Here is a 26,515-nt window from a genome sequence, read left to right on the forward strand (position 1 = left end):
GGCCCTGCAGCTGGCAGAGCTACACCTGAGCCAGGCTGGACAGTGGGGAGGGGGCCTGAATGGGGTTTCCCCTCCATCCCTCAGCCCCAGGCAGGCACGAGGGGCTGGGGGGGGCCGGAGCAGCCCAGCTCTGAGGACCAGCCTCTCCCTGCTCTGTGCTGGGAGTGATCTAGTCTGGGTAAAAGGGAATAAAGAGATTCAGGGGAACAGAGATCAACACGGAGCTGAAGTGAGGAAAGGGAGTGAGGCTGGTTTTGATTTCGTTTAATCAGATGGTATATCTGGGGCTGTGACAGCACCTGGTTATATGTCTGGCAATGACACCTTTAAACAGGACATATAGCGTGATATATGGGCTGTTTGTGTATCACAGCAGTCCCTGATTTTTGTGCTGGGCTCAGGTTCACAGGCTGCTGCATCCCAGTTGTTAAAGAGCTGCAGAGACAAGGTGCTGGGCAAAAGCAGCGTTGTCCACAGGCAAAGTGGAGAGGGAGAGCTGGGGGGTGGGGGCGGGAGGGGGATGTTGTCATGGCCACAGGCTGTTCCCAACTCTCTGCCTGCCTGCAGGCGCTGCCCTTGCTGGGCTTCCGCTTCCAGAAGGTGGGGAAGAAGCCAGAGCTGACACTCATGTGGGAGCCAGAGAAGCTGGAGCAGGAATCTGTTCACCAGGTAAGACTCTGCAGCACGGGATTGTCTCGCAACACTATTGGGTTGGCATAGAAGCTGTGTGCAACATGTGGATCCCATGATGTCTGCAGGGACGAGTCCAGGAGTCGGGACTGCCTTACAGGCTGTCAAGTCCTGCTGTCCCTCTGTGTCCCCTCCCCAGTGAGCCCGACCTCAGCCTCAACCTCCTCTGCCAGCCAGCCCCACTCCATCCCATCGCTGCCCCTGCATCTGACCCCTCCATAGCCTTCAGACTCTGCCCTGCCTGCTCTGCACCCTGCCTCCCAATTCAGTTTCCTCCAGGAATTAAATTAACATGCTGTTTACTTCCTTTTTCCAGATCATCAATTAAGATGTTAAGTAAGATCAGGCCTAAGACAGTGCTTGCCTAGACTCTTTCCCCCCATCCTGGCATTCCTTGCCTCCTCACAGGCACAGCCCTTCCTTCGGATTTCCATCCCTGTGATAGGGTTGAAACCCAATTAGGATTTTTTTAAGTCAGACTTCCTGAGATGCAGTGTCAAATGGTTTAACAGCATCTAGAAATATCTCTCTTGTGTCCCTGTCATCTATTAACCTGGTAACTTAATCAAAGGGAGCAGTTGCGTTTGTCTGGCTTGATTAAGTGGTGCTTCTTTGCCAACTTTTGTCTGGCGTTGCTATAAAATCACAGCTGTGTTGACTGCTGTGATCCCTGCCTGCTGCCTGGGCAGAGATGGGAGGGCTGAGAGCTGAATCCCAACCTCTCCCTGCACTCTTTGGGGGGCTCTGCACTTGAACCCCATTTCCAGCCAAGCCCAGCGCAACCTGTCCTTCTCCACTTAGGGCTAGATGAAAAGGATTCCTGATACAGGGCCAGGCTGACCCTCCCAGCTGGTGTGATGCATGTCCCGGGGAACCCCTTCCTTCCCAGGGGAGATGTTTTGGTCAGAGCTGGCTGAGCTCCCTGGCTGCTGCAGGCAGCTGTGAAGCTGAGCTTTCCTTTCTCAGCTTGGCTCAGAGAAGCACCCCTGGATGTGGCCCGAAGTGTCCTCAGCTCCTCCTTTCCTACAGGAATGGGTATCACTTACACCCTAGCAGGGACCCGCATGAAAAATAACACCCCAGCATGAGCAGGGCCCATTTTGGTTAAGAAACACTCAGCAATAGAGAAAACTCCTCCACGAACCCTCCACATCTCCTAAGAAAACACCAGAGCCCTCCCCTGGGAGCAGGCTCTGAGCTGTCCTCCAAGCCAGCCGATCCCCAGGTTGATAAATCTTCAGCCCCTAGATGAGCTGGATCCCCAGGAGCTGTGCTGAACCACAGGAGATGTCACCCAGGCACCCCGTAACACTGACCACCCCCAGCTCCCTGCCTGGCCCTGGTGCCTGGCCTCTGCTTCTCGGTTTGGCTCAGCCTGGCCAGGCAGCAGGAACGTCAGGGAAGGCTGTTTGTGGGAAGCTGTGCAAGGGTCTGAGCTGGCTGGCCCCGCCAGGGAGAGGAGGTGTTGCCCCCATCTCTCCCTGGGCTCCAGGAGATGTCCAGGACCTCAGTGGGTATTACTCGGGGCTTGTGTGTGAGGTGGATCTAAGACCTGAGGGATTTGATGTGAAATAATGCAGTTCCCCGGCGGTTCAGCAAAGGGATGAGGCAGGGTTGCAAGGTAGAGCCCTGATAGTCCCCATAGACTCCCTGAGACGTGGGGGGCTGCCCCATGGCCACCGCCTCTCGCACTGCTGCCAGCTGGGGCGGGCAGGGGGCTGGGGCGAGGTAGCCAGCAGCTATCTGCGCAGCCATCTGTAAACGGATTTCCCTGCGGTTTGCTCTTCGCTGGCCACTTTGATATGTTTAAGTCTCAATGAGATTTTCCTGCTCTGAATGATTAATCTGGAGTGGCCAGCGCTGGATGAGCTGGGCAGGGTTTGACAAGGTTATGCCAGTGGCTCTGTGCCCGCTCCTGCTGCGGGCCAGCCCCGAGCAGATGGCCCCATCGAGCCCTGCTGCAGTGCAGGGCTGGGGGACAGGCTCCAGGAGGCAGAGTCCCCAGATGCCTGGCCATGGTCCCGGGGCAGCCCCTTGCTGGTGTCCCAGCCAGCCTGTTAGCCGTGCCTTGTGGATAGACCTGATTGATGCTTTTTGCTTCTAATCCGCACAATGGAGTCAGAGGACCGGGCAGGTGGCGCATTCCTGAACAGGAGGGATTGATTTTCTGGGGTCTTTATTCCCTTGTGTCTCTCTCATCCTCCATTGTGCTTCCTTCCTGGGTCTCCTTTTGCTGTGGGGGCATGGAGGGGTTGTTCCCTCCTCAAGGGATGCAGAGAAAATGCTGAGCATCATGTGGAAAACCCTTGTCACCGCAGCTCACCATTGGCGCTCGGCCAGGTTGCTTCATTAAGGGATGATGTACATTCTCTGGCTGGAGAAGGGAGATGCAGGCAGGCGGCTTATGGGGAGTTTGGGACCAAAAGCCAAGGCCCATGCTGCTTCCCAGACTGTGCAAAGAACAAGACTGGGGCCTGGTCGGGCTCGAATAAGTGAGGATGTTTTGGGATGCTCATTTAGGTCAGTTTGGGTTCCCTGGCTGGCTTCACAGCCCAGTGGTGTTGCCCTTGAAAATGCCGTATCCAGCCCCAGGAGCACCCTGGACCCCAGCAGAGCTATCTGAAGCCGTACTGCCCCATTCCCCGGCTTCCGATGGGTGCTGCAGTGCTGCTGGCAAAAGCCAGCGTGACTCTAAGCAAATCCTGGTATGGTGCCAAGCCACCTGAAAAACCCTTTTCTCTCCCTTGCTGAAGGTGATCACCATTTTCACACTGGTGGAGGTCGTGCTGACATCAGATGGTGTCCCACTGAAGTACAGCGCCCTGCTCAAGAGACCAAGCCTCAGATAACTGAGCGTCGTAGGCTGTGCGTGCTCCCTGCTGCCCATGCTTTCTCACCTCCCAGGCCCTGCACCAGCATCTGCCGGGGACCGAGGAAACCCATGAGGAGTTTGGGGTTTTTGAGTTTTAAAACTGATACCATTTTATTTCTGGTTTGGATTTTAACTCCGGCTGGGAATGGGACTCAGGGCTTGAGCCTCCCCCAGAGAGAGCATTTCTACTCTCGGATATTTTTAGCTTGATGCTTTCTTTTTTTAAGGCAGCGGTGTCTGTCCCCAGCCACCTCGGGTGCCCATGGTGAGGGCTGAGTGGGGACACATATCCTCAGGAGTAGAGAGTGGCTGGCTCCACATCCCAGGTGGGATGTGGTGGGATGCAGCCGTGGGGCTGTGCAGGAGGGTTTCTTGCAGGGTTGTGTGTCATGTAATAAAAGCCGGGTCAGCAGCTGCATGGGGGGCTTGCGCAGGTTTTATTTTGTCTTTTCCGTGTTCCCCCAGCCAGGAATCCCAGCAATAACTCGTCTCCCAGGCAGCCCTGTGCCTTTCTCTGCCTGCCACTTCCTAGGCATTGCGAAATCCAAACAGCCTCACAGCCTCCCCAAGCCCCAGGGTGTGCTGGGCTGGAGGGCATGGGGGATCAGGTGGACATGTGCTCCCGGCTCCTGCTCCGAGGGCTAATCCCTCAGTCTGAGCCTTCACCGGGAGCCACCAGCTGCCTGCTCCAGGCCCTCACACCCTGGCCTCCAGCCTAACCTCACTCGGGGACCCTGCAGCACCACGTCCTTGCTTCTCCCTGCTGCTCAAGAGGGCATCCAGCCCCTCTGCAGTCTCCAGGCGCCTCTGCCTGCTCCCTGTCCCCACGTCCCCTACCCGTGCCATGCAGGATGTCTCCAGGGGCATGGGCTGTTTCGACAGCCTCCAATTCATCACCCCCGTGGGGACAGGCAGCCACAAGCAGTGGCTGGTGGAGGGATTGACGTATGGCGAGGGATGGGGGATCGGGCTCTGGGATGGGTCAGGTCTGGGCGCAGCAGGCTCTCCAGGAGCTGGCGAGCCATGAAAGCCACCGGGGTCACCTGCATGGGCATCACCTTCGGACGTGGGAGTGGGTGGGAGCAGCCTGCCTGTTCCTGCCCAGGTCTCCTGCTCCTTGTCGGGTGCTGGTGACGTGGGGCTGTTCCCTGCCCACAGTAGGCACCTTGCTGGGCAGGTGTGCTGGCACGGGCTGCCCCAGTGTGATGGGCACCAGCTGTCCCAGGACCTGACGGGCAGTATATATATATATATATGTCGCCCGGGAGAAGGGGACCTGCGGACACTGACACCAAAAGCAAGATGTCCTCCCCCTACCCCTCAGCCCAGTGTCCCCTTCCTCGGGTTTGTCTCAAGGGAAACAAGGCCAGTCTAGCCCTGCCCTGCTCAGTCCGTCTGCAAAAACAGCACTTTGCCCTGCGGCCTCCCTGCGGCCTCCCTGCCGCTCCCTGGGGTCCTGCAGCAGCCACCCCCATGGGAGCCGGGCGCCACGAGGTGGCCCAGCCCCCAGGGACGGGCTGGAGGTCCTCCCTGGCTGGTGGGGGGCAGGGATGGCCCCAGGGGGGGCTGGGGGCACTGGGAGGGCCCTGGGCAGGGCTGGGAGATAGTCCCTGAATGTTATCAGCCCATCGTCTCACCCACAGCAGGGCTCAGCCCCCACCCCGGCGGGACAGGGAAGGGCGATAAAGGGCTGTCCCCCTGCCCCGGGCACAGGCAGCATTTGGGGAGGGAACCAGGGTGGGCAGCATGAGGCGGCCGCTCTCCCCTGGAACCTGCCTTCTCCTCTGCCTCCTTGCCTGGCTCACTGCTGCAGCCTCAGGTGATGGCGTGGGTGGGACAGGGAGGGTGAGAGCCCTGGGTGGGGGGTGCTGGGGCTGGTGCCACTTCCCTGGGGGTCTCCAGGGACCCTGTCACCTCCCCATGGGATACCAGCAAAGGCAAACCCTCCTGGCCACCTCAGGGTGGTTTGAGACCCCAGCCTTTGAATGGGTTTGTCTCAGCCCCCAGCAAAGCGGGCCCTGCCCCGGCCCCCCCGCCCCGCTGCCCCCTCGGTGGCTTTGGAGCAGGTGGCTCAGTAGCCGCACCAGCTGCAGTTGGCTGGACTTGCTGCGGGGGGCTGAGGCACGGGCACCTCGTCCCCTCTGCTGAGAGGCATGAGGAACTTCCCCGGCAAACCGTGCCTCAGTTTCCCCCTCTGCAGATGGGCTCTGGGCAAGGCCAAGGGCTGCCAGAGACTGGGCTGATCCCCAAAGGGCTCCTGGCCCCGCCGAGGCCCCCATGGAGGGGCTCACAGCAGCTGAAATCACCTTGGGTGGAGATGCCCACCCATGCCCCCAGCTCTGCTTTCACCTCCAGATACTGAGAAGACCCCGGGCTACTGGAACGAAGGGGCCAGGAGGAGGCTGGAGTCAGCCCTGGCATTGCAGCCGGCAGCACGGCCGGCCAAAAACATCATCCTCTTCATGGGTGACGGTGAGTCCCCAGGGTCCCAGCCAGGCCCGGCAGCTCCACAGCAGCCAGGGGACGTGGCTGCTGGGAAGGTGGGGCTGGTACAGGTCCCCTCCTCCCTCGCCAGCCCCGGGTAATGCCTGGGGAGCACAGGACCGTCCCTGGTCCCGGCCCCTTGCCACCCCGTGGCTCTGCCGTGCCCGCAGGCATGGGGCTGCCCACCATGTCGGCAGCTCGGATCTACAAGGGGCAGCTGGCCGGCGGCTCGGGCGAGGAGAGCATCTTGGCCATGGAGACCTTTCCCCACGTGGCGCTGGCCAAGGTGAGTGGGGCAGTGCCGGGGGCTGGCCCTGCTGGCCCTGCCCGAAACCCACTGGCCCCTGCTTGCCTCCAGACCTACACCATCGACCGGCAGGTGCCCGACAGCGCTGGCACGGGCACAGCCTACCTCTGCGGGGTGAAGACCAATGCCAAGACGCTGGGGCTGAGTGGGGCGGCTGTCTATGGCAAATGCCGCACCGCCTTTGGCAATGAGGTGGACTCCATCCTGCATCGGGCCAGGCTAGCGGGTACGGGGCAGCAGGCAACCCTATCGGAGAGCCTGGCATGGCCATCCTGTGCCGTGCAGGGCTGGAGGGGGGTCCCTGTAAACCCTTGCCCGCACCGCAGGCAAGTCGGTGGGCATCGTGACAACCACGCGGGTGCAGCACGCGTCCCCTGGGGCAGCCTATGCCCACTCGGCCAGCCGGAGCTGGTACGCCGACGCCGACATGCCCAAGGAGGCATTGCGGGATGGCTGCAAGGACATCGCCTATCAGCTGGTGCACAACACGGATATCAACGTGAGCTGGGGAGCGGGCGTGGGAGGGAGGGGACGTGGGGAGCACTGGGAGGGTCTGCTGAGCTCCCCAGCAGGTGATCCTGGGTGGCGGGAGGATGTACATGACCCCCAAGCGGACCCCAGACCCTGAGTACCCGGAGGACCCGGCTCAGAATGGTACCAGGAAGGATGGCCTCAACTTGATTGCGGAATGGCTGAGCGCCAAGCAGGTACTGCGCTGGGGCGGAGGGGATGTGGCGCCAGGCAGGGCGCACGTACCCTTGGCACCGGCTTTGTTCTCGCTGGCAGGGTGCCCGCTACGTCTGGGACAAGAAGGGCCTGGATGCGGTCGAGGAGGACTCTGTGAGCCACCTGATGGGTAAGAGCATCATCGCCTACACAACCAGCGACGCGTCCTCCTACTCCCTACTGTGGGGGTGCTGGCCAGGGCACGAAGCAGCACTGACATGGACCCCCCCCACCCCACTCCCCAAGGCCTTTTTGAGCCCAAGGACATGAAGTATGAGCTGAACCGCAACACCTCCACAGACCCCTCCATCGTGGAGATGACAGAGAAGGCCATCCGCATCCTGCGCAGGAACCCCAATGGCTTCTTCCTTTTCGTGGAAGATGAGTAGCCCCAGCAGGGCAGCGTGGCTGGGGCTGGGGTGGGATGTGGGTCCTGGGAGCAGGCGGGCATCCCAGGAGACCAGGGAAAGGGTGACAGTCATGTTCCGCATGCAGGTGGCAGGATCGACCACGGCCACCACAGCGGCAGGGCCAAGCAGGCGCTGATGGAGGCTGTCATGCTGGACCGGGCAGTGGCACGGGCTGGTGAGCTTACCTCCCCCTCCGACACCTTGACCATCGTGACAGCCGATCACTCCCATGTCTTCACCTTTGGGGGCAACACGCTGCGTGGCACCTCCATCTTTGGTGGGTCTCAGGCAGGGGCAGTGAGCATCCCTGTTCCCACCTCCCCCTTTTGTTCCCACCGGAGGCTGAGCTGGCCCAGGTGGGGAGCTGGGGAGTGGTACCTGGCTGGGACAGGGGTTGACAATGTCTTTCCCTGTGCCAGGGCTGGCCCCCAAGAAAGCCAAGGACAAGAGAGCCTACACCAGCATCCTCTATGGCAACGGTCCTGGCTACAGCATCCGTGATGGGGGCCGCCCAGCCGCCAGCCTCCCCACTGCAGGTAGGAGTCAGCTGGGGATGGGATGGGGGCACGGGGTGGTGGGGGCAGCAGCCCACGGGCATGGCCACTGGGGCTGCACGGGGTCCTGGTACCACTGCATGGCTGGGCAGGAATCACCCTGACCCCAGGTGATGGGAGCTGCCCCCCATCCCTACAAGCAGGGCACCCTGCTGCCCCCCACCCCATTTCTCCTGCCCCCCTGCAGAGGACAAGGACTACAGGCAGCAGGCAGCCGTGCCTCTGGAGGTGGAGACCCACAGCGGGGAGGACGTGGTGGTGCTGGCCCAGGGCCCCATGGCCCACCTCTTCCACGGGGTGCAGGAGCAGCACTATATCGCCCATGCCATGGCGTACGCCGCCTGCCTCGAGCCCTATGCTGCTGAGCCCGGGTGCAGGGCAGCCCGCAGGGCCTCCCACGGCACCCAGTGCTCCCCACACCCCCTGCTCGCCCTCCTGGCCCTCTGCCTGGCTGCCCACATGGTGGGGGGCTGAGAGCCCCTGGACAAGCCCAACTTCAACCTGGGCTGCCCAGCCCCAACGAGTGACCCACAGACACCCCATCGAGGGTCTTGGCAGCCAGGTCCCTACTGTGGCCAGGATCAAGGGATGCAATAAAACACAGGTTGTTCAACTCCATCTGCTGTGCGAGGGTTTGCAGCGACAGTTGCCTTCTAAAGTGCTGCCAGTGCCTCAGTTTCCCCAAGTGGTCAAGGCTTCTACTTCCCCACCCCCCCCACCCCCCAGGACCAGTGTTGGAGTAAAGGAGGTGATGAAATGAGGGTGAGGGGAGCCACCCCCTCCCCAGCTTTGCCAGGCTGGGGCACAGTACACCAGCATCGGTACCAGCAAGGGCTGAGAAAAGAGCAGAGTTTTAGTCCTATCTGCGGATTTATTGCTCGAGGAAGTGCTGGGCAGAGAGCAGGGCTGCTCGGTGACCCCAGGTGCTCCTGAACCCCCCATCCTCCCAGGTCGGATGCTCAGTGCTGCCTGTGTCACCCCCAGCACAGCCCTGCCTGGCACTGCAGCACTGTAGCTGGGGCAGGCAATGATGCTTGCCGGCCACTGGCCATCCTCTTGCCCCTGCATCGATTTGCACCCCAAGTCTGTCTGTCCCCCAGCAGCAATAAGGTGGTGTGCCAAGGAGGTGCCAGCAGCCAGTCCCATGGCCTTTGTGCCAGCTGACAAACCCCTCCACACACCCTGCAAGGGCTGATCCTGGTCCAAAGTCCCTTCCCAGATCTACTAGAGTTGCAGTCACTGCCAGCGGTGTTGGGCTACCAGATCTCACCATGAAGCTCCTGGCACCCCTCGCCCTGTGCCTGGGCCTCTGGGCAGGGATCAGCACTACTGCCGCCATCCCAGGTGGGAACAAGGATAGGGATGGGTGTCCGGCTGGCTGCAGTGGGTGCCTGGGGAAGCGGGGCACCTGGCAGGGCACCAGCCCCACCAGCCTGGCTGGCCACAGGGCACGGCTGGGGAGGGGAGAAGGGGCTGCCCAGGATTAATGGTGGTTACCTTTGCTTTTCTGGGGTCTTTGAGCCAGTTTTCCCCTGTGAGGTCAGGTTCCTGCTTGTTTATGTGCTGGGAGTGTCTGGGAGAAGTGCCCGCTCCACCCACCACCATGGCCCCATCCTACCTGCCAGATCACTCCCCAGTGTGTCTGGTTTTGCTGCCTCTCTCCTTCCCTGCCCCAGGGCCCTTGGGACGGGCAGTGGGTGCAAGCCCACATGGTCTCCTCCGGCCTCAAACAGCACCCTGACCCTCTCAGTCTGTGTTAGAGGAGGCCCCAGCGTGGGGATGCCCAGGGAGTAAATAACCCTGGGATGTGGGTACCCCAGGGATATGGGTGCCCCAGCGGTGCAGGTGCTGGTGAGCTGGGACTGATGGGTGCTGCCCTGTCCCAGAGGAGGAGGAGAAGCCATCCTTTTGGAACAAGCAGGCAGCTGCAGCCATCGAAGCCTCCTTCAAGATCCAGCCCAGGATAAGCCAAGCCAAAAACCTCATCCTCTTCCTTGGGGATGGTGAGTCCTGCTGGCACTCCTGGTGGGCAAGCTGGGTGCCCTGTGGAGTGGGATGCAGGGAGGCCACCTGGTGCAGAGAGTGACCAGGACACTCCCTCCTCAACCAGGATTCGGGATCCCCACCATCACGGCCACCCGCATCCTAAAGGGGCAGGAGCAGGGGAACCTGGGCCCCGAGACCCCCCTCGCCCTGGATGCTTTCCCCTACGTGGCTCTCTCCAAGGTAAATACCCCACCACACTGTGCATGGGGGCAGGGTGACGCTGGGCATGGGGCCACAGTGATGCCCATGGGGCTGCTGGCACAAAAGCACCCCAGGGATGCACGTATGGGATGCATAAGATCCCTGCCCATCCCGCTCTTGTCCTCAGGTGGGTGAACATGCATGGCAAGGGGTGCTGGGGAGGCATCCTGCTGGGTGCTTCTGCCAACTGCCCCCTGTTCTGAGCCTGGTGTGTGTCCTCAACAGACGTACAATGTGGACCGGCAGGTCCCCGACAGCGCGGGGACAGCCACAGCCTACCTCTGCGGGGTGAAGGGCAACTACAAGACGGTGGGACTGAGCGCAGCCGCCCGCCACTTGCAGTGCAACACCACTGCAGGCAACGAGGTGATCTCAGTGCTGGAGCGAGCTCGCAAAGCCGGTAACAGGGCGTGCAGGGCTAGGGGGGAACCCACGGGGACAAGGGGTGTCATGCCAGGGCTGCTCCTCTTCCCCCTCCCTGAGCATCCCAGGGCTTGGCGGTGGGGGACCCCGTGTTGCCCTTCATAGGGCCTGACTGGGGGGGTGGTGGCAGGGAAGGCAGTAGGCATTGTGACAACAACACGGGTGCAGCATGCGTCGCCCTCGGGGACCTATGCCCACGTGGTGGACCGCAACTGGTACGCGGATGCCAGCATGCCCATGGATGCCCGCAAACAGGGCTGCGAGGACATCGCCTGGCAGTTGGTCCACAACGTTGACATCAATGTGAGCATCCACATGTGGGAGAGGGGGAGCAGGGCCACCCCCCCTGCTCGCACTCCCACTAACACTGCACCCATCTCATCCCCTCCAGGTGATCCTGGGGGGCGGTCGGAAATACATGACCCCTGTGGGGACACCGGACCCTGAGTATCCCACCTACAGGAGCCAGAATGGGATACGTGAGGATGGGAATAACCTCATCAACATGTGGCTGGAGGCACGGCCGGTGGGTGACGTGGTGGGGACAGTCCTCTGCCCACCACCCCCAAGCACAGATCCAGGCATCCACTAACCCCCTGTGGGAATTGCGTACAGGGTGCCCGCTACGTCTGGAACAGGACAGGGCTGCTGGCTGCTGCTGCTGACCCCAGTGTGAACTATTTGATGGGTAACAAATGTTCCATGCACCAGGACCCAGCAGCCACTGGGATGCATGCAGACATTGAGACTGTCCCCAACGTGTCCCCTCCCAGGTCTCTTTGAACCCGCGGACATGAAGTACAACCTGGTGCGTGACACCACCCTGGACCCATCACTCACTGAGATGATGGAAGCAGCCATCACCATCCTGAGCAGGAACCCCAATGGCTTCTACCTCTTCGTGGAAGATAAGTCAGGCCCAGTGCCTCTGGGGCAGGCGAGGGGGGGGTCCCGCATCCTGGGGTGTGGGTAAGAGGTGGGGGTGCTGCCATCAGTCCCCAGCCCACTGTGGGCACCTGTCTGCAGGCGGCAGGATTGACCACGGCCACCACGATGGTACAGCCCATAAGGCACTGACAGAGGCAGTGGAGTTTGACCGGGCCATTGAGCGGGCAAACGCCCTGACAGACGAGGCGCAGACACTCACCGTCGTCACCGCTGACCACTCACACGTCTTCTCCTTTGGTGGCTACACCCTGCGTGGCTCCTCCATCTTCGGTAGGGCTCTGCCCAGCCACCAAGACTGGGGCATGGTCTTGTGCTGGGCACTGCTGGCTCCAGGGCACCCTGGCTGCGGCCGGAGGGGTGATATGGGAGTTTCTTGGCTGATCCCCCCTTCGTCACCCCCTCCCCCAGGTCTGGCCCCAAGCAAAGCCAGTGACAAGAAGAACTACACATCCATCCTCTACGGGAATGGGCCAGGCTACCCAGGCACCAGCCGGACTGATGTGGATGAGGACACAGCTGGTGAGGGCACAGGGACCGTGGCCAGGTGGTGGGACAGGGTTCAGGACCACCGCGCTGCTGCCCTCACCCCTTTCTTCCCCCTCCCCAGCGCGGTACGACTACTTGCAGCAGGCAGCCGTGCTCCTCAGCTCAGAGACCCATGGTGGTGAAGACGTGGCCATCCTGGCCAAAGGCCCCATGGCCCACCTCTTCCACGGGGTGCAGGAGCAGACCTACGTGGCCCACGTCATGGCCTACGCCGCCTGCCTCGAGCCCTACACTGCCTGCCGCCAGCGGGGCTCTGCCCCCAGCACCCGTGCCACCCCCCTGGCCATGCTCCTGCCCACCCTCCTCCTGCCCCTCTTCCACTGATCCCGCGGCCCCAGGGCACCCCACAGCACTGCCGGACGCAGGGGATCCTGCTCCCCGTGGCTGCGGCACGCGCGGGCGGGTGGCAGCTTTTTGGAGCATCCCTGGTCTGGATGCGGCAGCCATAAGGCACCACATCCCAGGCACGGGGTGGGCCAGTGCCACTCACACAGGGCACTCGGTGATTAATAAAGGTGGGGTGTGACACTGGTGGGACAGGCGTGTCGTGCGACGGGTGGGTGCTGTCCACTGCTGCCCATCCCCCAGCCACAGCCCCTTGCACCCACCCAGCATATCCAGTGCTTTATTGACCAGAAACATCAGCGAAAAATACAGTGGGCGCCCGTGTCCCTGCGCTGCCCGGGCAGGCTGGCATCGCCCAGCCCCAAGCTCTGCCCACTGCGCCCCACGGCCGGCAGGGCTGCTGCGGGGACAGGATGGGGCTGGCATGGGGGATGCTGGGGAGGGCACCAGGCACGGGGAGTCTTTTGGTGTGGGGCAGCCCCACAGTCTCTGGTTCACTGTCCCTGCCCCAGCCGGTGCTGGGCTGGGGGAAGGATTTGAGGTGGGTGGATGGAAGACGGGGTGGACGAGCGCCTGGGTGTGCCCTGGTTCCTCCGTGGGGACTCAGGGCCCTCCAGTGCACTGGGCAGTGGATAGGAAGGAGATGGGCAGGAGGCTGATTGCCTCTGGGCATGAGCTCATGCCCACCCTCTGTCTCCCCACTGCCTCCACCCCTCTGGTGTTGCCAGTCTTTGGGGGGATGACCCCCTGTGTCACCTGGGGGTGCCCCTTTTACCTGGAGAGTAGGAAGGGGAGATGGGGGAGGTGGGGAGCAGGCACAGGGTGGGAGTCAGGCAGGGATGGGGATGGGGTGTGCCAGCCTGCTGCAGGGAGAAACGGCCTCACCACACCGAGCACTTGTGCACCGGGTTCATGGGCGAGTTCTTGGGGCAGTGGAAAACCCGTCCAAACTCCTCAAACTGTGAGACGCTGCCTAGGACCCTGCCAGGAAAGAGAAGGGGGCAACTCAGAGCTGGGCACCCCCTGTCCCCCCCACCTCTGTCACGCACACCACTTGGGGCACCTGCCTACCCCAGCAGCACCCCATCCCCTGCCTCAGGCATATCCACCCAAAACCTGCTGGTGCCAGCACCCCAAAGGGTGCCCACCCCACTTTGCATGGCACCACCAGCCGTGGGGAAGGTCAGGCGATACCTGTAGTGCTCTGGGGCGTGCTTGTCCGTCAGCACCTGCAGGTAGATGGACTGGGATCTCCGCTTGATGCACCAGTTCTGCAGGGGAGAAAGGTTCCCGTGGGTGAGCTGGATGGAGCACTGCAGCTGCCAGGGTCCATGGGGTCCTGGCACCCCCTGGGGCACAAAGGCCATTCTGGCTGCTAGGGGATTAGGGCAGCGATGCTCTTATTGTAGGTCCCCTGCGAGCCTGTGTATGTGGTACAGATGGGTTGGGAGAGCATGGAGGCATATTTGTTGTTGTAGGGTCTCCTGGGGTTGTGAGCTGCTTGGCTGTAGGGTCTCCTAGAAGTTTGGAGTCATGTGCGTTTGTTACTGTGGGTTCTCTGGAGGTGATAGGGGGGACACGTTTGTTATTGTAGGGTCCCCAGGAGCAGCAGGGCAGCACAGAGTGCTCCTTGCAGGGCTGAGCCCTCTACCCTGAGCCCAGGACCTGCTGATCAGCTGAGCCCAGCTCCTGGCCATAGGCACCAGGTCCCCCAGGGCAATAACTCCTTCCCTTTGGGCCACCTGCCTCACACCGGGTAACCCCCCCCGCCCCAGCATGTGACACATGTGGGGAGGGCAGGGGCTTACCTGGGCAAAGGCAATGAAGAAGAGCTGGTCGTGTGTGTATTTCAGTTGGTGCAGGGGGTGCTCGGGGCCATGCTCTCGCACCCATTTCTGGTAGGCCTGGAGAACAAGGGGTGCCCTCAGCATGGCCTGGGAATCCCCCTAAACCTGCCCCAACCCTCCCCCCCAAACTCCTCAGAAACCAGCAAGCAGGATCATGCCCACTCCCTGCTGCAGGGAGCAAGATGGGGCTGGGGGAGTGTCTCCTGCCCACTCAGTGGGGATGGCATCAGCAGCCACCCTATGGTCCTGCCAGAGCGATGACACGCCAGGGTGGGTGGACACTTACGTAGTAGGCGAGTTTGAGCCCCCCCATGTCAGCAATGTTCTCCCCCAGCGTGTGTTTGCCATTCACCTGCCAAGAGAGGAGAGACGATGGGGTGAGCAGAAATGTCCTCCCCAGCCAGGCACCCCCCCGTCCTCACCCTGGCACCGAGGCTCTGCCTCAGTTGCCCCCACCCATTTCCCAGCTCGAGGTGTGATGAGTTGTTGGGTCTCGGTGCTGGGCAGGGCAGAGCCATGCTCTCCTGCAGGTACCCAGCCCCAGCGACGGAGCGGCGGGGACCCCCCCCATAGGGCAGCATGTGCCGGGGCATTGCCCGGTGGGCGAGGGGGTCTCACCCGCTGGTTGTAGACAGTGAAGTTGTCGTAGAGGTTGACGATACACTGTGCCTTCTTCAGGAACTTGCTGTATGACCGCTCTGTCCACCAGTGCACCAGGTTCCCGTGCCGGTCGTACTGTCCCCCTGCCGAGGCAACCACCACCACCAGTAGTCCCAAGGGACCCCAGCCCACCCACTTCCCACCCTGGTATGAGGTGGGGGGGTCACTCACCCCAGTCGTCGTAGCCATGGGTCAGCTCATGCCCGATAATGGTGCCGATCCCACCATAGTTCAGCGACCTGTTGGGCAGGGAGCAGAGGTGCGAGGGTGGAGATCTTGGTGCTGGCAGGGATGGTGGTGACCCCAGGACCTGACACCCCCATACTCTTCCCTGGCACCCCCCAGCCATACCCCTGTCCCCAGCCACATACCCCAGCCCCAGCCCCTGCCCTGGCTCCCCCCGGCCATGCCCCAGCCCCACACTCACTGCGGGAACTGGGGGTCGTAGAGGGTGGGCTGCAGGATGCCAGCAGGGAACACTGGGGACACAGGAGAGCATTGCTGTTGGGGGGGCACCCTGCCCTGTACCCACCCACAGCATTACCTGGTGCCAGGGGACCCTGCGCTGTGCCCCCCACCCCAGGCCCTCCTCACACCCCCCACCCCAGGCCGAGCCGGGGGGCTGGGCAATGCCTCACCCATCTGGTTCTTGTTGGGCAGGTAGTAGGCGTTCAGCGCCTGGGGAGGCAGCAGCCACCTGCAGGGAGAGACAGCGGTGCCAGGCTGCGGGGGCACTGGGGGGGGCACGGAAATGTCACCCCCTTGAACAGCTAGGGGATAGGGGGACATTCCTGGCTTTCCCGGTGCCCTCCCGCCTACACCCTGTGGGGTGCAACCAGGCATGGGGACAGCGGGCATTGGTGGGGCCATGCTCTGCCCTCCATGCCCCCTCTCCCCCTAGGGCATGGGGATACCCACGCAGACTTGTCCACCTCCTGCCGGATCTTCTTCACCGAGAGCCTGATGCTGAAGGCAATGCTGTTGAGGATGTTCTTGAAGTAGGTTTTCTCATCCACCTCAAACTGGGAGGGCACGGCCACATCAGAACGTATGCCAGCCCCAAAAGCCAGCCCTAAGAGCGCAGGGAGCAGGGCTGGGGTGCCCTCCCAGCCCCGTGAGCCGTGGGGACAGAGGCTGTGGGGTTGTGGCTGTGGGCTGGATGTGACAAAAGCGTGTAATGTCCCAAGCTGTGTGCCCACATTGTCAGCTGCATCTCCATCACCTCCGTGGGGTCTCTGGGCCATGTGGGCACCCCCAGCCCTTGCTGAGGATGGGGCTGAACTCTGGTGGGTGCAATGTAGGGAAGGAGATGTCATTCCTGACCCCGGGGATGGTACGGCACTGCCCAGATGGCTGTGACCATGCAAGTGCTGGGCACAAGCTACCAGGAGGTGGCTTGTTTTGTGGTGGCTTCCCCCCATTCTGGTCTCTGCAGACCCTGAAGCAAATGTGGGGACCATCTGCCCCTCCAGGTGCCCACGCCCCCACCTGGTCCTGGGCCACCCCTTGCCTCATACTCCTTGTCAATGGCCTCCGGCTTCAGCAGGAAATCAGGGTACCCAATCATCACCATCATGTATCGAAGCTGCAGGCAAAGTAAGCGGTGGGGTCAGGCCCCCATCCTGTGTGCCCTCAGGCCATGGCAGGGGCAAGGGCCAGCATCCACACTGGGGGCCGCTACCTTGGCCCTGGCCGCTCTCCGTGTCTCCTCATCCATCCAGTCCAGCTCATCCAGGCGCTGGTCCAGTATGTATTTGATGTCCTCCACCAGCTGCTGCACCTGTGGTGGGTCACCGTGGGTGCTGGCATGACATCCTCACCACCCGTCACCCCACCAGACAGCCCTCGGTGGGGTGCTTGGTGGCACTAGGCATCTGGGCAAGGTAGCGGGAGGAACAGTGGCTTCGTGCCCACAGGCAGCATCACCTACCTTGGCTTTGCTGGCGGAGGAGAAGTGCTCCTCGACAAAGAGGGCACCCAGGGCCATGCCGAAGTGCTTGTTGGCCTGGCTCAGGCAGATCTTGCCCAGCTCGAGCTGCTTCTCGTTGCCTTCCATCTCCTTGGAGAGCTCGTGGATGGCATCACGGAAGGGAGTGGAGAGGTGCTCACTCAGCACCACCACAATGCGCCACAGCATGTAGTTATGAAGGATCCTGGTGTCGGGGGGCAAGATCAGGTCCCCTCCCTGGGCATGTCCCCAGGCACACAGGGAGAGTGGGGAGCGTGCACTAGGGTGGGGACACCCCTGCTCAGGGACCAGGCACGGGGGCACGGGGACAGGCTGGCATTGTGTCCCTCCCTGCTGTGTGATGAGTCTGGTGACCTCTAGCTTGGGGGGTGGCCAGGCATGACCAGGGTGCTGTGGGGCTCGCATCTGTCCCTTCACCTAGGAAATTTCTGAGGTCCCTGTGCCCAGCCTGGCCTCCCCAGGATGGGGATGATGGGAAGGGGGAGACCAGCCACAGATGCCCTGTGCCCACCCCCATTACCAACCCCCTGCCAGGCTGGGGAAGGTGCTGGGGGCACAGGGGGTGCCGTCCCCCCTCACCTGCCGGGCGTCACACGGATGAGGTCGGACACCTTGTACATATAGTCAGTGGCCAGCAGCACCACCTCCTCCTCCTCTGAGAAGTTGTCATGGAAGATGCGGTCCAGCAAGCGCTTCCACTTGAGCTGCCAGGGCAGGTACCATCAGGGGGGCACAGGGACCCCCTCTCCATGCCAACCTGGAAGGAAGCCCCTCCAAGCTTTCCAGCCTCCCACCACCCCTTCCCACCCAGGAAAGTGCAGAGTGGAGTCATCACCTTCAAGTGGACTTACCCAGTGGGGAAGCAAGGGCATGGAGCAGGGGGACAGGGACAAGTGTGGGGCACAGGGAGATGGGGGACATGGTGTGGCAGGCTGGGCATCAGGGGTACTCACCGTGGGGGTGATGCGCTGCAGCTCTCCCAGGGTCACTTTGTGGTACATGCTGCTGACATCCCTCCGCATATCATCGTACTCAGACACTGTGATCTACGCGGGGTGAGCACAGCTGTCACCATCCTGCTGCCCACCTTGGGGGTGGCAGAGGGATGGGGCACACCTCCAGGGCAAGAGGGACTACTGACCCCGACCCTACCCACTGGAGCCCTGAGGGGGGTCATAGGGTCCCGAAGAGCTTGACACGGAGCCCTCAAGGGCCTGGGGTGGGCTCACAAGGACTGGACATGGCAATCCCCAAGGGCTGGAGTGGTTGTCCCGAAGGCTGTGACTGGGGGTTGTCAAGATGTTGGAGCTGGGATTTCTGAGGATCTACCACATGGTCCTCAAGGGGCTGGGATCCCCAAGGACCAGGCGTGAAGATCCCCGAGGGCTGGGAGGGGAAGTTCCCAAGGGGATTGGGATGATGTCCCTTAGGACCAGGCATGAAGGTCCCCAAAGATCTGCCACTAAGGTGCCAAAGAGCTGGGCAAGGGCACCCCAAAGCCCAGGGTGGGCATCCCCCTCACATTGGCGAGGTGCTGCTCCAGCTGCAGGATCTCCTGGGCTTTCTGCTCCACGTGCTCAGCCCCCAGAAGGGTGAGCAGCCGCTCCATGAACACCCGGTAGGCAGCCAGGATCTGTGCCGAGGGAAAGGATGCTGAGTGCCGCTCCACACTGCCTTGCGGGCACCCCAGCCCCTGGCACTGCTGGCAGTGGGGTGGCATCTGTCTGCCACCCCACGCTGGGTGCTGGTCTCTCTCCTGGTATCCCCATAGCATCAGTATGCCCCCCCTCACCTTCTCACTCTCTTCATCCTGCCCCAGGTAGAGGGTCCGTTCTGGCAGAGTCAGGCCATCCTGGTCAATCTAGGGGGGAGAGATGGGGGCAGTGGGTGATCAGAGGAAGGGGGGGCTGTGCTGAGCAAGGCACCCCTCACCTTCCCCCATATTGCGGGGAGCCCCTGGTGCCCCGGGAGCCATGCAGTGGCAGTGTGGTGGGTCAGCCCCGGGCACGGACAGGTCCTGTGCCTCAGTTTCCCTCCTGCTAGAGGATGTTGGAGCTGCAGCAGGCAGCTGCAGGGATGAGCCACTCTGCATGAGCACCCCCACCCTTCGCACACACTCTCCCTGCTGTCCTGCAGCTGCAGCCACAGCCTCTAACACATCACACACCTGAACATGCTTGCACATACGTGTATGCACACATACATCTGTAGCTCACCCCTCACGATGCACACCTAGGCATGCTCCCCCCACACACGCCCTCTAGTTTACGCCCCAGCCCCCCATGCACACACGCACACACACCCCCTTCCCTTGTCTCTCTGGCTCGCCCCCCGTGTCCCACCCCACCAGTCCCCCCTCCACGCGCACAGCTGCACCCTCACAGGCACCCCCAGCCCTTCTGCACCCCCTCCCCTATCACACACACCCCCCCTTGGTTTCCCACAAAAGCAAAGCCACTCGTACAGCCCACCCCCCGCCCCCTCCCCACACCCCGGCCCGCCGCCCACCCTCACCCCCCCCAGCCCTCGCCCCCATCTCCCCCCGCCCCCCGCGGCCCACCCCGCGCACACCTGCGCCCCCGCCCCGCGCCCGGCCCTGTGACACACGCTCCCTCTAGCGCACACACGGGCGGCCCGCAGCGCGGCCCCTCCGCCCCGGCCCCGCGCACCCCTCGGTCCCACCCCACACCCCCCGCCCCAGCCCCTACACCCCCCTCCCCACCCCCCACCTCTCACAGGGATCGGGGCGGCTCATCCCCACGGCTGTCCCGCCCACGGTGCTTCTGCAGTCCCCAGCGTGCCACCCCCCATGCCGACGTCCCCCCCCGCCAGCCCCCCATGGCCCTGCTGTGCCCACCCCCATGTTCCCTCCGTGCTCACCACCGCGCTCCCCACCATGCCATCGCTGTGCCTCTGCTGCTGTGCCACCACCATGGCCCTCTATGCCCATCACCGTGCCCACCATGGCATCCCCGCTGTGCCATTGCTGTGCCCCCACCGTGCCCACCACCACACTCCTGCACCCACCAAGGGTGCTTGAGGCTTGGGCACTCAGACGAAGCCCACCCATGCCCTGGTAGCACCACAGGGTGAGGGACATGGGCTGGCAGGGGTGGGGAAGGCCAATAAAGCCACGGGCAAACTGGCACCCTGGCCCAGAGCTGCGCAGCTGGCAGGCGTCATCCTGTCACCACCCAGGGTTTGCCCCCAGTGTACAGATGGCAGCCAGAATGCCAAGGTGAGGGGCTTGGCTGCCAGCACTCTGGAGACCCTAGTGCCCTGCTGGACTGTCCCCAGCTCCCAGGTGGGCAGCACTGCCTCACTCAGTATGTCCCCGTGTCCCCAGCCCTGTCCTGGAGATGCCACCCTCACCCAGGGCCGGCTGACAGAGGGGTCCAATGCTGGGGAGACAGAGGGGTCCCAGGGACGGGGGCTGTCCCCAGCCCTGCCGCCTGCTGCAGCCAAACAAGTCACACACCAGGCAGGCACCTGGTGCCACCACAGTGAGGACAGTGGCACCAGGTGGGTGTCCCGAGTGCAGGCGGGTGGCTGGGGTGGGGGCAGCCCCAGGGGCAGGGTGCCCTCACCCGGATGATGTAGCGGGAGGTGTTCCTCTCATCCAGGCTGACGGTGAGGGAGAAGAGCACAGCAGCACTGTAGACCCCCTGCGTCTTGTAGAGCAGCTCGTTGATGTCCCTGCGGCCTTGGGGGGCATCCCAGCCACCACACTCCCTGATGACCTCCAGCATGGGCCGTGGGCCCAGCCGGTCAATCTCAGCTCGGTCCAGGCATGAGCGGAAAAACTCCTTGACCTTCCTCTCGGCCGAGGCGGGGGCTCGGCGCCGCACGGGGCGGCTCAGCAGCGCCCGCAGCTTGGCCTCGTTCTGCTCGGCAATGGCCCCGATGGTGCCGTACACCAGCTTGTCCTCGGGGATGCCGTGTCGCCGGAGCCAGCCACCACAGGCAAAGGAGTAGAAGTCCTGGCAGGGGTCGATGGTGGCATCCATGTTGGCACTGAGGAAGCGGGATGCCCGCAGGAAGGCCTTCTTCTCCTGGCACCCCTCCAGGCAGTAGCTGTCCCCTTCAGCCGCCAGGTACTTGAGGACCAACATGCATGTCAAGATGACGCAGAGCCCCGCAGCAAACACCAGCCCTGAAAGCAGACAGACCTCCCGGCGGCTCCAGCGTGGCAGCCCCCCACGGCGTTTCTTGGCTCCTGTGCCCAGCTGGAGGGCAAAGCCGTTGGGCAAGGTGCCGCTCTGGTACTTGCTCACATACTTCACCTCCTGAAACTCGTCGTAGTGGGCTGTCAATGAGTAGGTCTTCTCCATGGCTGGGGCTCCCGGCAGGCAGCACGGGAGTTAGGGGCTCAAGGTAGGCGGGGGGCAGGCTCAGACACCCTACGATTCATACTGGAGCTGTGCCTGCTGCGGGGAGGTGGTGGAGAGTGCCCGGGTGAGTCAGGAAGCTCCTGGAAAAGGCAGAGGAGGTGGTTGAGGGGGGTTTTGGGAGGAGCAAGGAGTAGCGGGGGGGGGTTGCTTATTGCTGTCATCACCACCTGCATCACCATCCCTGCCTGTGTGCCCCACTGGTGTCACTGGGACTGGCCCCTGTGCCACCAGTGACCTTGCTGACAGCTCTACCCCATGGCTGTCCCCTCTGCCAGCCCTTCTGGTGACAGGGCAGGGTCTTGCCTGCATGATGCCAGGTGGGTTTCAGCCCCTGGCACACCTCCATCCCTCACACCCACCCCACAGGCACCCAGTGCACCAGTGAGAGCACCCACATTGGGTGGATGTCCGGGGTGGTCCAGCAAGCCCATTCTCACACCATTCCATGACGGCCCTTCCTGGTCTTGGGGGGGGGGGGCGGGGGCGGGGGGGGGGGAGCACGGGGCTGCTAGTCCCTCTGGGTGGGGTATGGAGGGGGGTGAGTAGCTTGGGGAAGAGGGGCTTTGGGGAGATTTATCGTGGGGGAAGGCATTGGGTTGGGGTGTTGTGGGTTGGATCGGGTTGTGGCCCTGCGTCAGGGTGCATCACGTTGCGCTGTGGCGTTGCATTGCATTGTGTTGGGTTGGGTCGTGGTGCGCCGTGTTGCATTGCGTTGTGTCAAATTGTGGTGCAGCATGTGATGTGTGCACAAAGTTAATTCCATTCGGGGGGGGGGGGGGGGAAGTCCTGGACCCCATGGACATCTCACAGCATTTCCCCACCACCACCACCATCCACCCAACCCCTTTCCCCTTTCTGCTGTCTGGTGCCCGATGGGCAGGGGTGTCTTGCAGGGGTGTCTGGCAGGTGTGCCATGCCAAGGAGGAGGGGGTCTACCCATGGGGAAAGGAAGGTGGGGGCAGAGATGGGGTGGGGGGCTTCAAAAGAGGACTCCAAGCCTTTCTTGGTGCAGAACAGCATCCAGATTTGCAGGTGGGGGAGGACAGTCTGGGGACAAAGAGCCATTTGGGAGGTGGTCGGTATCCCCGTGGCAGGGCCCCCCAAGCCCCGCAGCCCCCACTCCCTCCGCAACTTGGGCAAAGTTGTGCCCCGGTACGGCAGCCCGGCGGTGCCCGTGCCGGGGAGCTGCCGGTGCTGGAAAGTTTGCGGGGCTGGCAGTGGGCGCTGCACGGCTCGGGGAGGGGAGAGAGGGCATGGGGGGGCGGGGGGGAGGGCGGGGGGCGGGGGGGGCTGCCCAGGATGCTCGGTCGATGCTACTCGGGATGCAGCCCACGATGCTGGGGGGATGCTTGGGGGTGCCCGAGGACGCTGCTCAGGATTCACGGGGGATGCTACCCGGGATGCTCGGAGGATGCTGCCCAGGATGCTCGGGGAGGTGCTTGCCAGGATGCTCGGGAGGTGCTCGCCGGGATGATGCCTGTGGTGCTCGGGGGTTGCTCGAGGGTTGCTCGGGGGGATGCTCGAGGTTTGCTCGAGGGATGCTCGGGAAGTGCTCCGCGGGGTAATGCCCGGGATATTCGGGGGATGCTCGCGGGGTGCTCTCCGGCAGGCTCGGGGAGTGCTCCCCGGGCTGCTCGCGGGGTGCTCACCACCAGGTACTCGGGGGGTGCTCAGGGGATTTTCCCCGGGTTGCTGCCCGGGATGCCCGCGAGTGCTCGGGGGGTGGCTCACCGCTTGCTCACCGGGACACTTGGGGGATGCTCCCGGGATGGTCGGGGGACGCTGCCCGGGATGGTCGGGGATGCTGCCCGGGATGCTCGGGGGGGTGCTCGGGGGTGCTCACCGGCTTGTTGGGGGATGTCAGCAGGCTGCCCGGGGCTGCTGGCGGGTCGGCCCGGCGCTGCCCGTCCGGCTGCGCGCCCCGCGCTCCGCTCCGCGCCCCGCGCCGCGGCTGGCGGAGCGGCGGGGCCGGAGGGAGGCAGCGGGGCGGGGAGGGGGTGGTGTCTCCAGCCCTGCTCTCCCGCAGGCCAGGCTCCATTAACGAGATTATTATGCAAATGGAGCAGCCCCGTGCCACCCGCCAGCCTTACCTCATCCCCGCCGGCGGGGAGGCAGGGCAGGGTGGTCCCCGGGCCCCCTACCCCGGGGGGCTGGCGCAGGGCTGGCAGTGCCACTCCGCCTGGCATCCCCCGTCCGGGGACCCTGCTGCCACCCCCCGGCAGGCCGGCACACAGGAGGGGAACGGGTGGGCACGGCTGGCGGCCCGTGGCAGGAGCATCCCCGCGGCTCGGTACCCCCGCGCCGTGCCCGGGCACCCTGGGGGGCCCGTCCCGTCCTGCCAGGGTGGTTGCCAGGGGAAAGGGCTGTGGGTGGGCAGGAGATGGATCTCGGGAGGCTCCGGGTGAGAAGGTGGGCATGGGGGTGGCACGGGGTGGCATGGGGTGGAGGCCATGCACTCACGCACACACACACACACACACACACACACACACACACACACACACACGCGAAGGTCCGGGAATATTAAACTGCATTGCAGATAAATCCCCAACATAAATATCATGAGCGCTCTGCCACGGGGGGGCCCAGCAAGGAGATTTATATCCCAGCAATTCCCACCGCCCACAGTGGCCCCCTGCAGTGGCCACATACCCTGGCCCTGCACAGCCACCCTGCCTGCCATGTTCGGGGGTGCCCTACCACCCTCACCCCCCTCTGTTCTGCACAGCCCTGAGTGCTCGGGGGGGGGGGGTCCTGCATCTTCCTGGGTGCTGGGGTGGAAGCCCCAGGCAGCCCATACTGGGTGCTGCGCCACACATGGCATGGGGACCCTGCTTGGCACAGGACAGGTGTCTCAGCTGGCGTGGGACCCACTGTCTTGTCCCATGGGCTGGCCCCAGGCACAGCTCTCATGGCCTGGGGCAGCTGAGGCTGTGCTGTCCTGTACTGGGGTGCTGGGCACAGCCCGGGCAAGGTGCCTACTGCAGCACCAAGACATACAACATCACACACACAGGCAGTGGCACACGATGTACCTCCCATGTACACCAACATGGACCAGTGCAGACACACATGCTGTGCCTCACACACACACACACACACACAAACATGCACTGCCGGCCAGCTCCCGTTACAGGCACATGTACCCTGGCACAGTCACGCATGCTCACACACCCACACACGTGTTGCAGCAGAGGTTTCCTGGGGCACATGCCAGGGCAGAGGGTCTCCATCAATCCCATCAGAGAGACGACCTCCACTTGGACACCCCAACCAGCCAGGTACTACCAACCCTAGCGGGGTGCAAGGGCACCTGGACACAGGCTGCTTCGTGGCTGGGCATGGAGTGCCCAGCTGTGCTGCTCACCCGAGGTGGGGGGGGATGGGGGGCTGGCTGGAGGGTGGGAGCACAGGGCTGGGTGCCACACACCGGCCTCCCCCTTGCCTGCACTTACCTGGTCCCATGACCCGCTTGGCACCTTGGTGGGATTATGATGGGTGCACATGGGAGGGGGGGGCTGGCATTATTAACAGCCCTGGGTATTGCTCCAACAGAGCTGTAAAAATTAAAGGCGTGTGGATATAAAATAATGGATAAATCTAAGCCGGCCGCAGAGCGCTGCAGCGTCCCACGGGAGTTGGCATCTTGAGAAGCTGGGGTACGGCAGGTGCAGGATGGGCACCTGCATGTAGATGTGGGGTGTCAGGCAGTGCCTGCACCTGCTTCCAAGTGCCAGCTCCCCCCTAAAAATCTCCACTGAGTGCCCCAAGACGACGTGTGGACAGTGCCAACCTGTGGAGCTGGCACTGCAAGGCAAGAAGCTGCTCCTGAAGCTGGGGTGGAAGGAAAAGAGGTTGTGCCTTTACAGACAGGGCAGGGGGCACAGGGCACTTACTCTGGGATGCCCAGGGGACACAGGGCACTTAGTCTGCCCAGCCCATGCACACCCAGCAGGCAGGATCTGTGCCAATACACACAGGGATCACCAGGTTGGTGTGACCCCAGGGTCCTGCCCATCCTGCAGCCCATGGCTGTGACCCCGAGCAGTGCCCAGGGCAGCTGCCCACCTCGCCAGCCCCACTCTGCCCTGCTCATCTCACGGGCCACCCCACCAGCATCCTCATTTTCCCCGAGATTAGCCACGGCGCGGGAGCCTCTGCACACCGCCAGCAGGTGACAAATAAGATTTTTCCACTCTCCCGAGCACCCGGCATGGGTCTGTCATTGAAAATGCAAAGCAGCACCATGTCAACCTCCGCCGCCTGCCTTCCCCTCTGTCAGTCCCTCAGTGCCAAGCATCCAGCCATCTGAACACCCTCATCATCACTACTGGACCCCCCCACACACACACGCTGCTCTCCCTTGCCGGTGCCAGGGTGCTGGTCATGGTGCCCTCAATACCCCGTGGAGCAGGTTCCCAGGGTGGGGGGTGGGGGGCAGTTCTTAGAAGGGTGCTAGTTTGGTGGTGTCATTCTGGGTGGGCAGCATTACCTTGCAGTGTCCTTTGGGTGCATCTGGCTGGCACCCGTAGGACAGCGGGGCAGTGGGGTGCACAGGGGCCCCCGCAATGCTGGGTATGTGCACCCCAACAGGGTCTGCCTGCCTCCAGGGCGGGTGCCAGGCTCTGGGGTGGGCACACGGCAGGCTCACCCCCCGTGGTAGGGGGTGAAGGATTGTCCCTCGTAGGAAACACTTGGCCCAAGATGTGCCTATTAGGGTGGGCATCACCCCACAAACCCCACCCCAAGGGACGCCATCCCTAGAACCCGAGGGTAGGGAAGAATGGGAATGCTCCACTCCACAGCTGAGCACATCCACCCAGTACCCACAACCCTCACCCATGGACCCAACCCTCCCAAACCCCTCAGTCCCCCCAAACCCCTCAGTCCTCCCCCCCAGCTCCAACACTGGCATCTCGCTATCCACCATGCCCCGAGCCTGGAGCCAGGCACCTCCCCAGCAGCCCCCGGCCCCACTCCCCCCGCCGCCGCTGCGTCTCCACTCCGCTATTGTCAGAGGGTTGCCTCTGCCTCTGTCTGCGAAATTAATTCGGAGGTGGAGAGGGAGAATTATGTAAAGTGTGGTTATTCTGGAG

General features: G+C 63.0%; 4 protein-coding genes across 5 annotated transcripts in view; 3 read left to right on the plus strand and 1 right to left on the minus strand.

Moving 5' to 3' along the window:
• DIS3L2 (DIS3 like 3'-5' exoribonuclease 2) overlaps positions 1-3,980 on the plus strand; it is a 196,121-nt gene extending 192,141 nt beyond the window's left edge. The window contains 2 exon segments of the mRNA XM_055817148.1: positions 568-669; positions 3,444-3,980. Coding sequence (XP_055673123.1) covers positions 568-669; positions 3,444-3,539 — 198 coding nt within the window. The 3' untranslated portion in view covers positions 3,540-3,980.
• Positions 3,981-5,451: 1,471 nt separating this feature from the next.
• Positions 5,452-8,520, plus strand: LOC101916647 (intestinal-type alkaline phosphatase-like). The gene is made up of 10 exons (XM_013299391.3): positions 5,452-6,034; positions 6,217-6,332; positions 6,405-6,579; positions 6,680-6,852; positions 6,926-7,060; positions 7,140-7,209; positions 7,326-7,464; positions 7,558-7,766; positions 7,909-8,025; positions 8,231-8,520. Exons 1-10 carry the CDS (start codon positions 5,890-5,892, stop codon positions 8,515-8,517), a joined length of 1,566 nt encoding a protein of 521 aa, XP_013154845.2. The 5' UTR covers positions 5,452-5,889; the 3' UTR covers positions 8,518-8,520.
• A 736-nt stretch (positions 8,521-9,256) lies between these two features.
• On the plus strand, positions 9,257-12,786 carry LOC101920540 (intestinal-type alkaline phosphatase). Its single transcript, XM_055817543.1, has 11 exons — positions 9,257-9,387; positions 9,930-10,046; positions 10,154-10,269; positions 10,516-10,690; positions 10,844-11,016; positions 11,105-11,239; positions 11,329-11,401; positions 11,487-11,630; positions 11,740-11,931; positions 12,070-12,180; positions 12,269-12,786. Exons 1-11 carry the CDS (start codon positions 9,315-9,317, stop codon positions 12,529-12,531), a joined length of 1,572 nt encoding a protein of 523 aa, XP_055673518.1. The 5' UTR covers positions 9,257-9,314; the 3' UTR covers positions 12,532-12,786.
• Positions 12,787-12,903: 117 nt separating this feature from the next.
• Positions 12,904-21,478, minus strand: ECEL1 (endothelin converting enzyme like 1). Of its 2 annotated transcripts, none has more exons than XM_055817303.1 (17): positions 20,616-21,478; positions 18,821-18,889; positions 18,551-18,661; positions 17,982-18,074; positions 17,608-17,732; positions 16,990-17,212; positions 16,741-16,839; positions 16,570-16,644; positions 15,984-16,081; positions 15,698-15,756; positions 15,487-15,538; positions 15,231-15,298; positions 15,018-15,142; positions 14,686-14,751; positions 14,361-14,456; positions 13,747-13,823; positions 12,904-13,533 (listed from the first exon to the last, which is right to left on the minus strand). In XM_055817303.1, exons 1-17 carry the CDS (start codon positions 21,357-21,359, stop codon positions 13,434-13,436), a joined length of 2,280 nt encoding a protein of 759 aa, XP_055673278.1. In that variant the 5' UTR covers positions 21,360-21,478; the 3' UTR covers positions 12,904-13,433. The 2 variants fall into 2 exon arrangements, with proteins under 2 accessions (XP_055673278.1, XP_055673277.1); XM_055817302.1 differs by having other exon boundaries at positions 15,978-16,081.
• Between the last annotated feature and the right edge of the window lie 5,037 nt (positions 21,479-26,515).

Source organism: Falco peregrinus, chromosome 12, assembly GCF_023634155.1.
Source record: "Falco peregrinus isolate bFalPer1 chromosome 12, bFalPer1.pri, whole genome shotgun sequence".
Taxonomy (NCBI): Eukaryota; Metazoa; Chordata; class Aves; order Falconiformes; family Falconidae; genus Falco; species Falco peregrinus.

Coding starts and splice junctions, on each gene's coding strand:
- LOC101916647 (XM_013299391.3), top strand. CDS start 5,890: ATGCCCCCAGCTCTGCTTTCACCTCCAGATACTGAGAAGACCCCGGGC. Junction 6,853..6,925: donor TGCACAACACGGATATCAAC/GTGAGCTGGGGA, acceptor GCTCCCCAGCAG/GTGATCCTGGGTGGCGGGAG. Junction 7,465..7,557: donor TTCCTTTTCGTGGAAGATGA/GTAGCCCCAGCA, acceptor AAAGGGTGACAG/TCATGTTCCGCATGCAGGTG.
- ECEL1 (XM_055817302.1), bottom strand. CDS start 21,359: ATGGAGAAGACCTACTCATTGACAGCCCACTACGACGAGTTTCAGGAG. Junction 17,213..17,607: donor ATCCGTGTGACGCCCGGCAG/GTGAGGGGGGAC, acceptor CCCCGACACCAG/GATCCTTCATAACTACATGC. Junction 14,752..15,017: donor TCACTGTCTACAACCAGCGG/GTGAGACCCCCT, acceptor CTCTCTTGGCAG/GTGAATGGCAAACACACGCT.
- LOC101920540 (XM_055817543.1), top strand. CDS start 9,315: ATGAAGCTCCTGGCACCCCTCGCCCTGTGCCTGGGCCTCTGGGCAGGG. Junction 11,017..11,104: donor TCCACAACGTTGACATCAAT/GTGAGCATCCAC, acceptor CATCCCCTCCAG/GTGATCCTGGGGGGCGGTCG. Junction 11,631..11,739: donor CTTCGTGGAAGATAAGTCAG/GCCCAGTGCCTC, acceptor ACCTGTCTGCAG/GCGGCAGGATTGACCACGGC.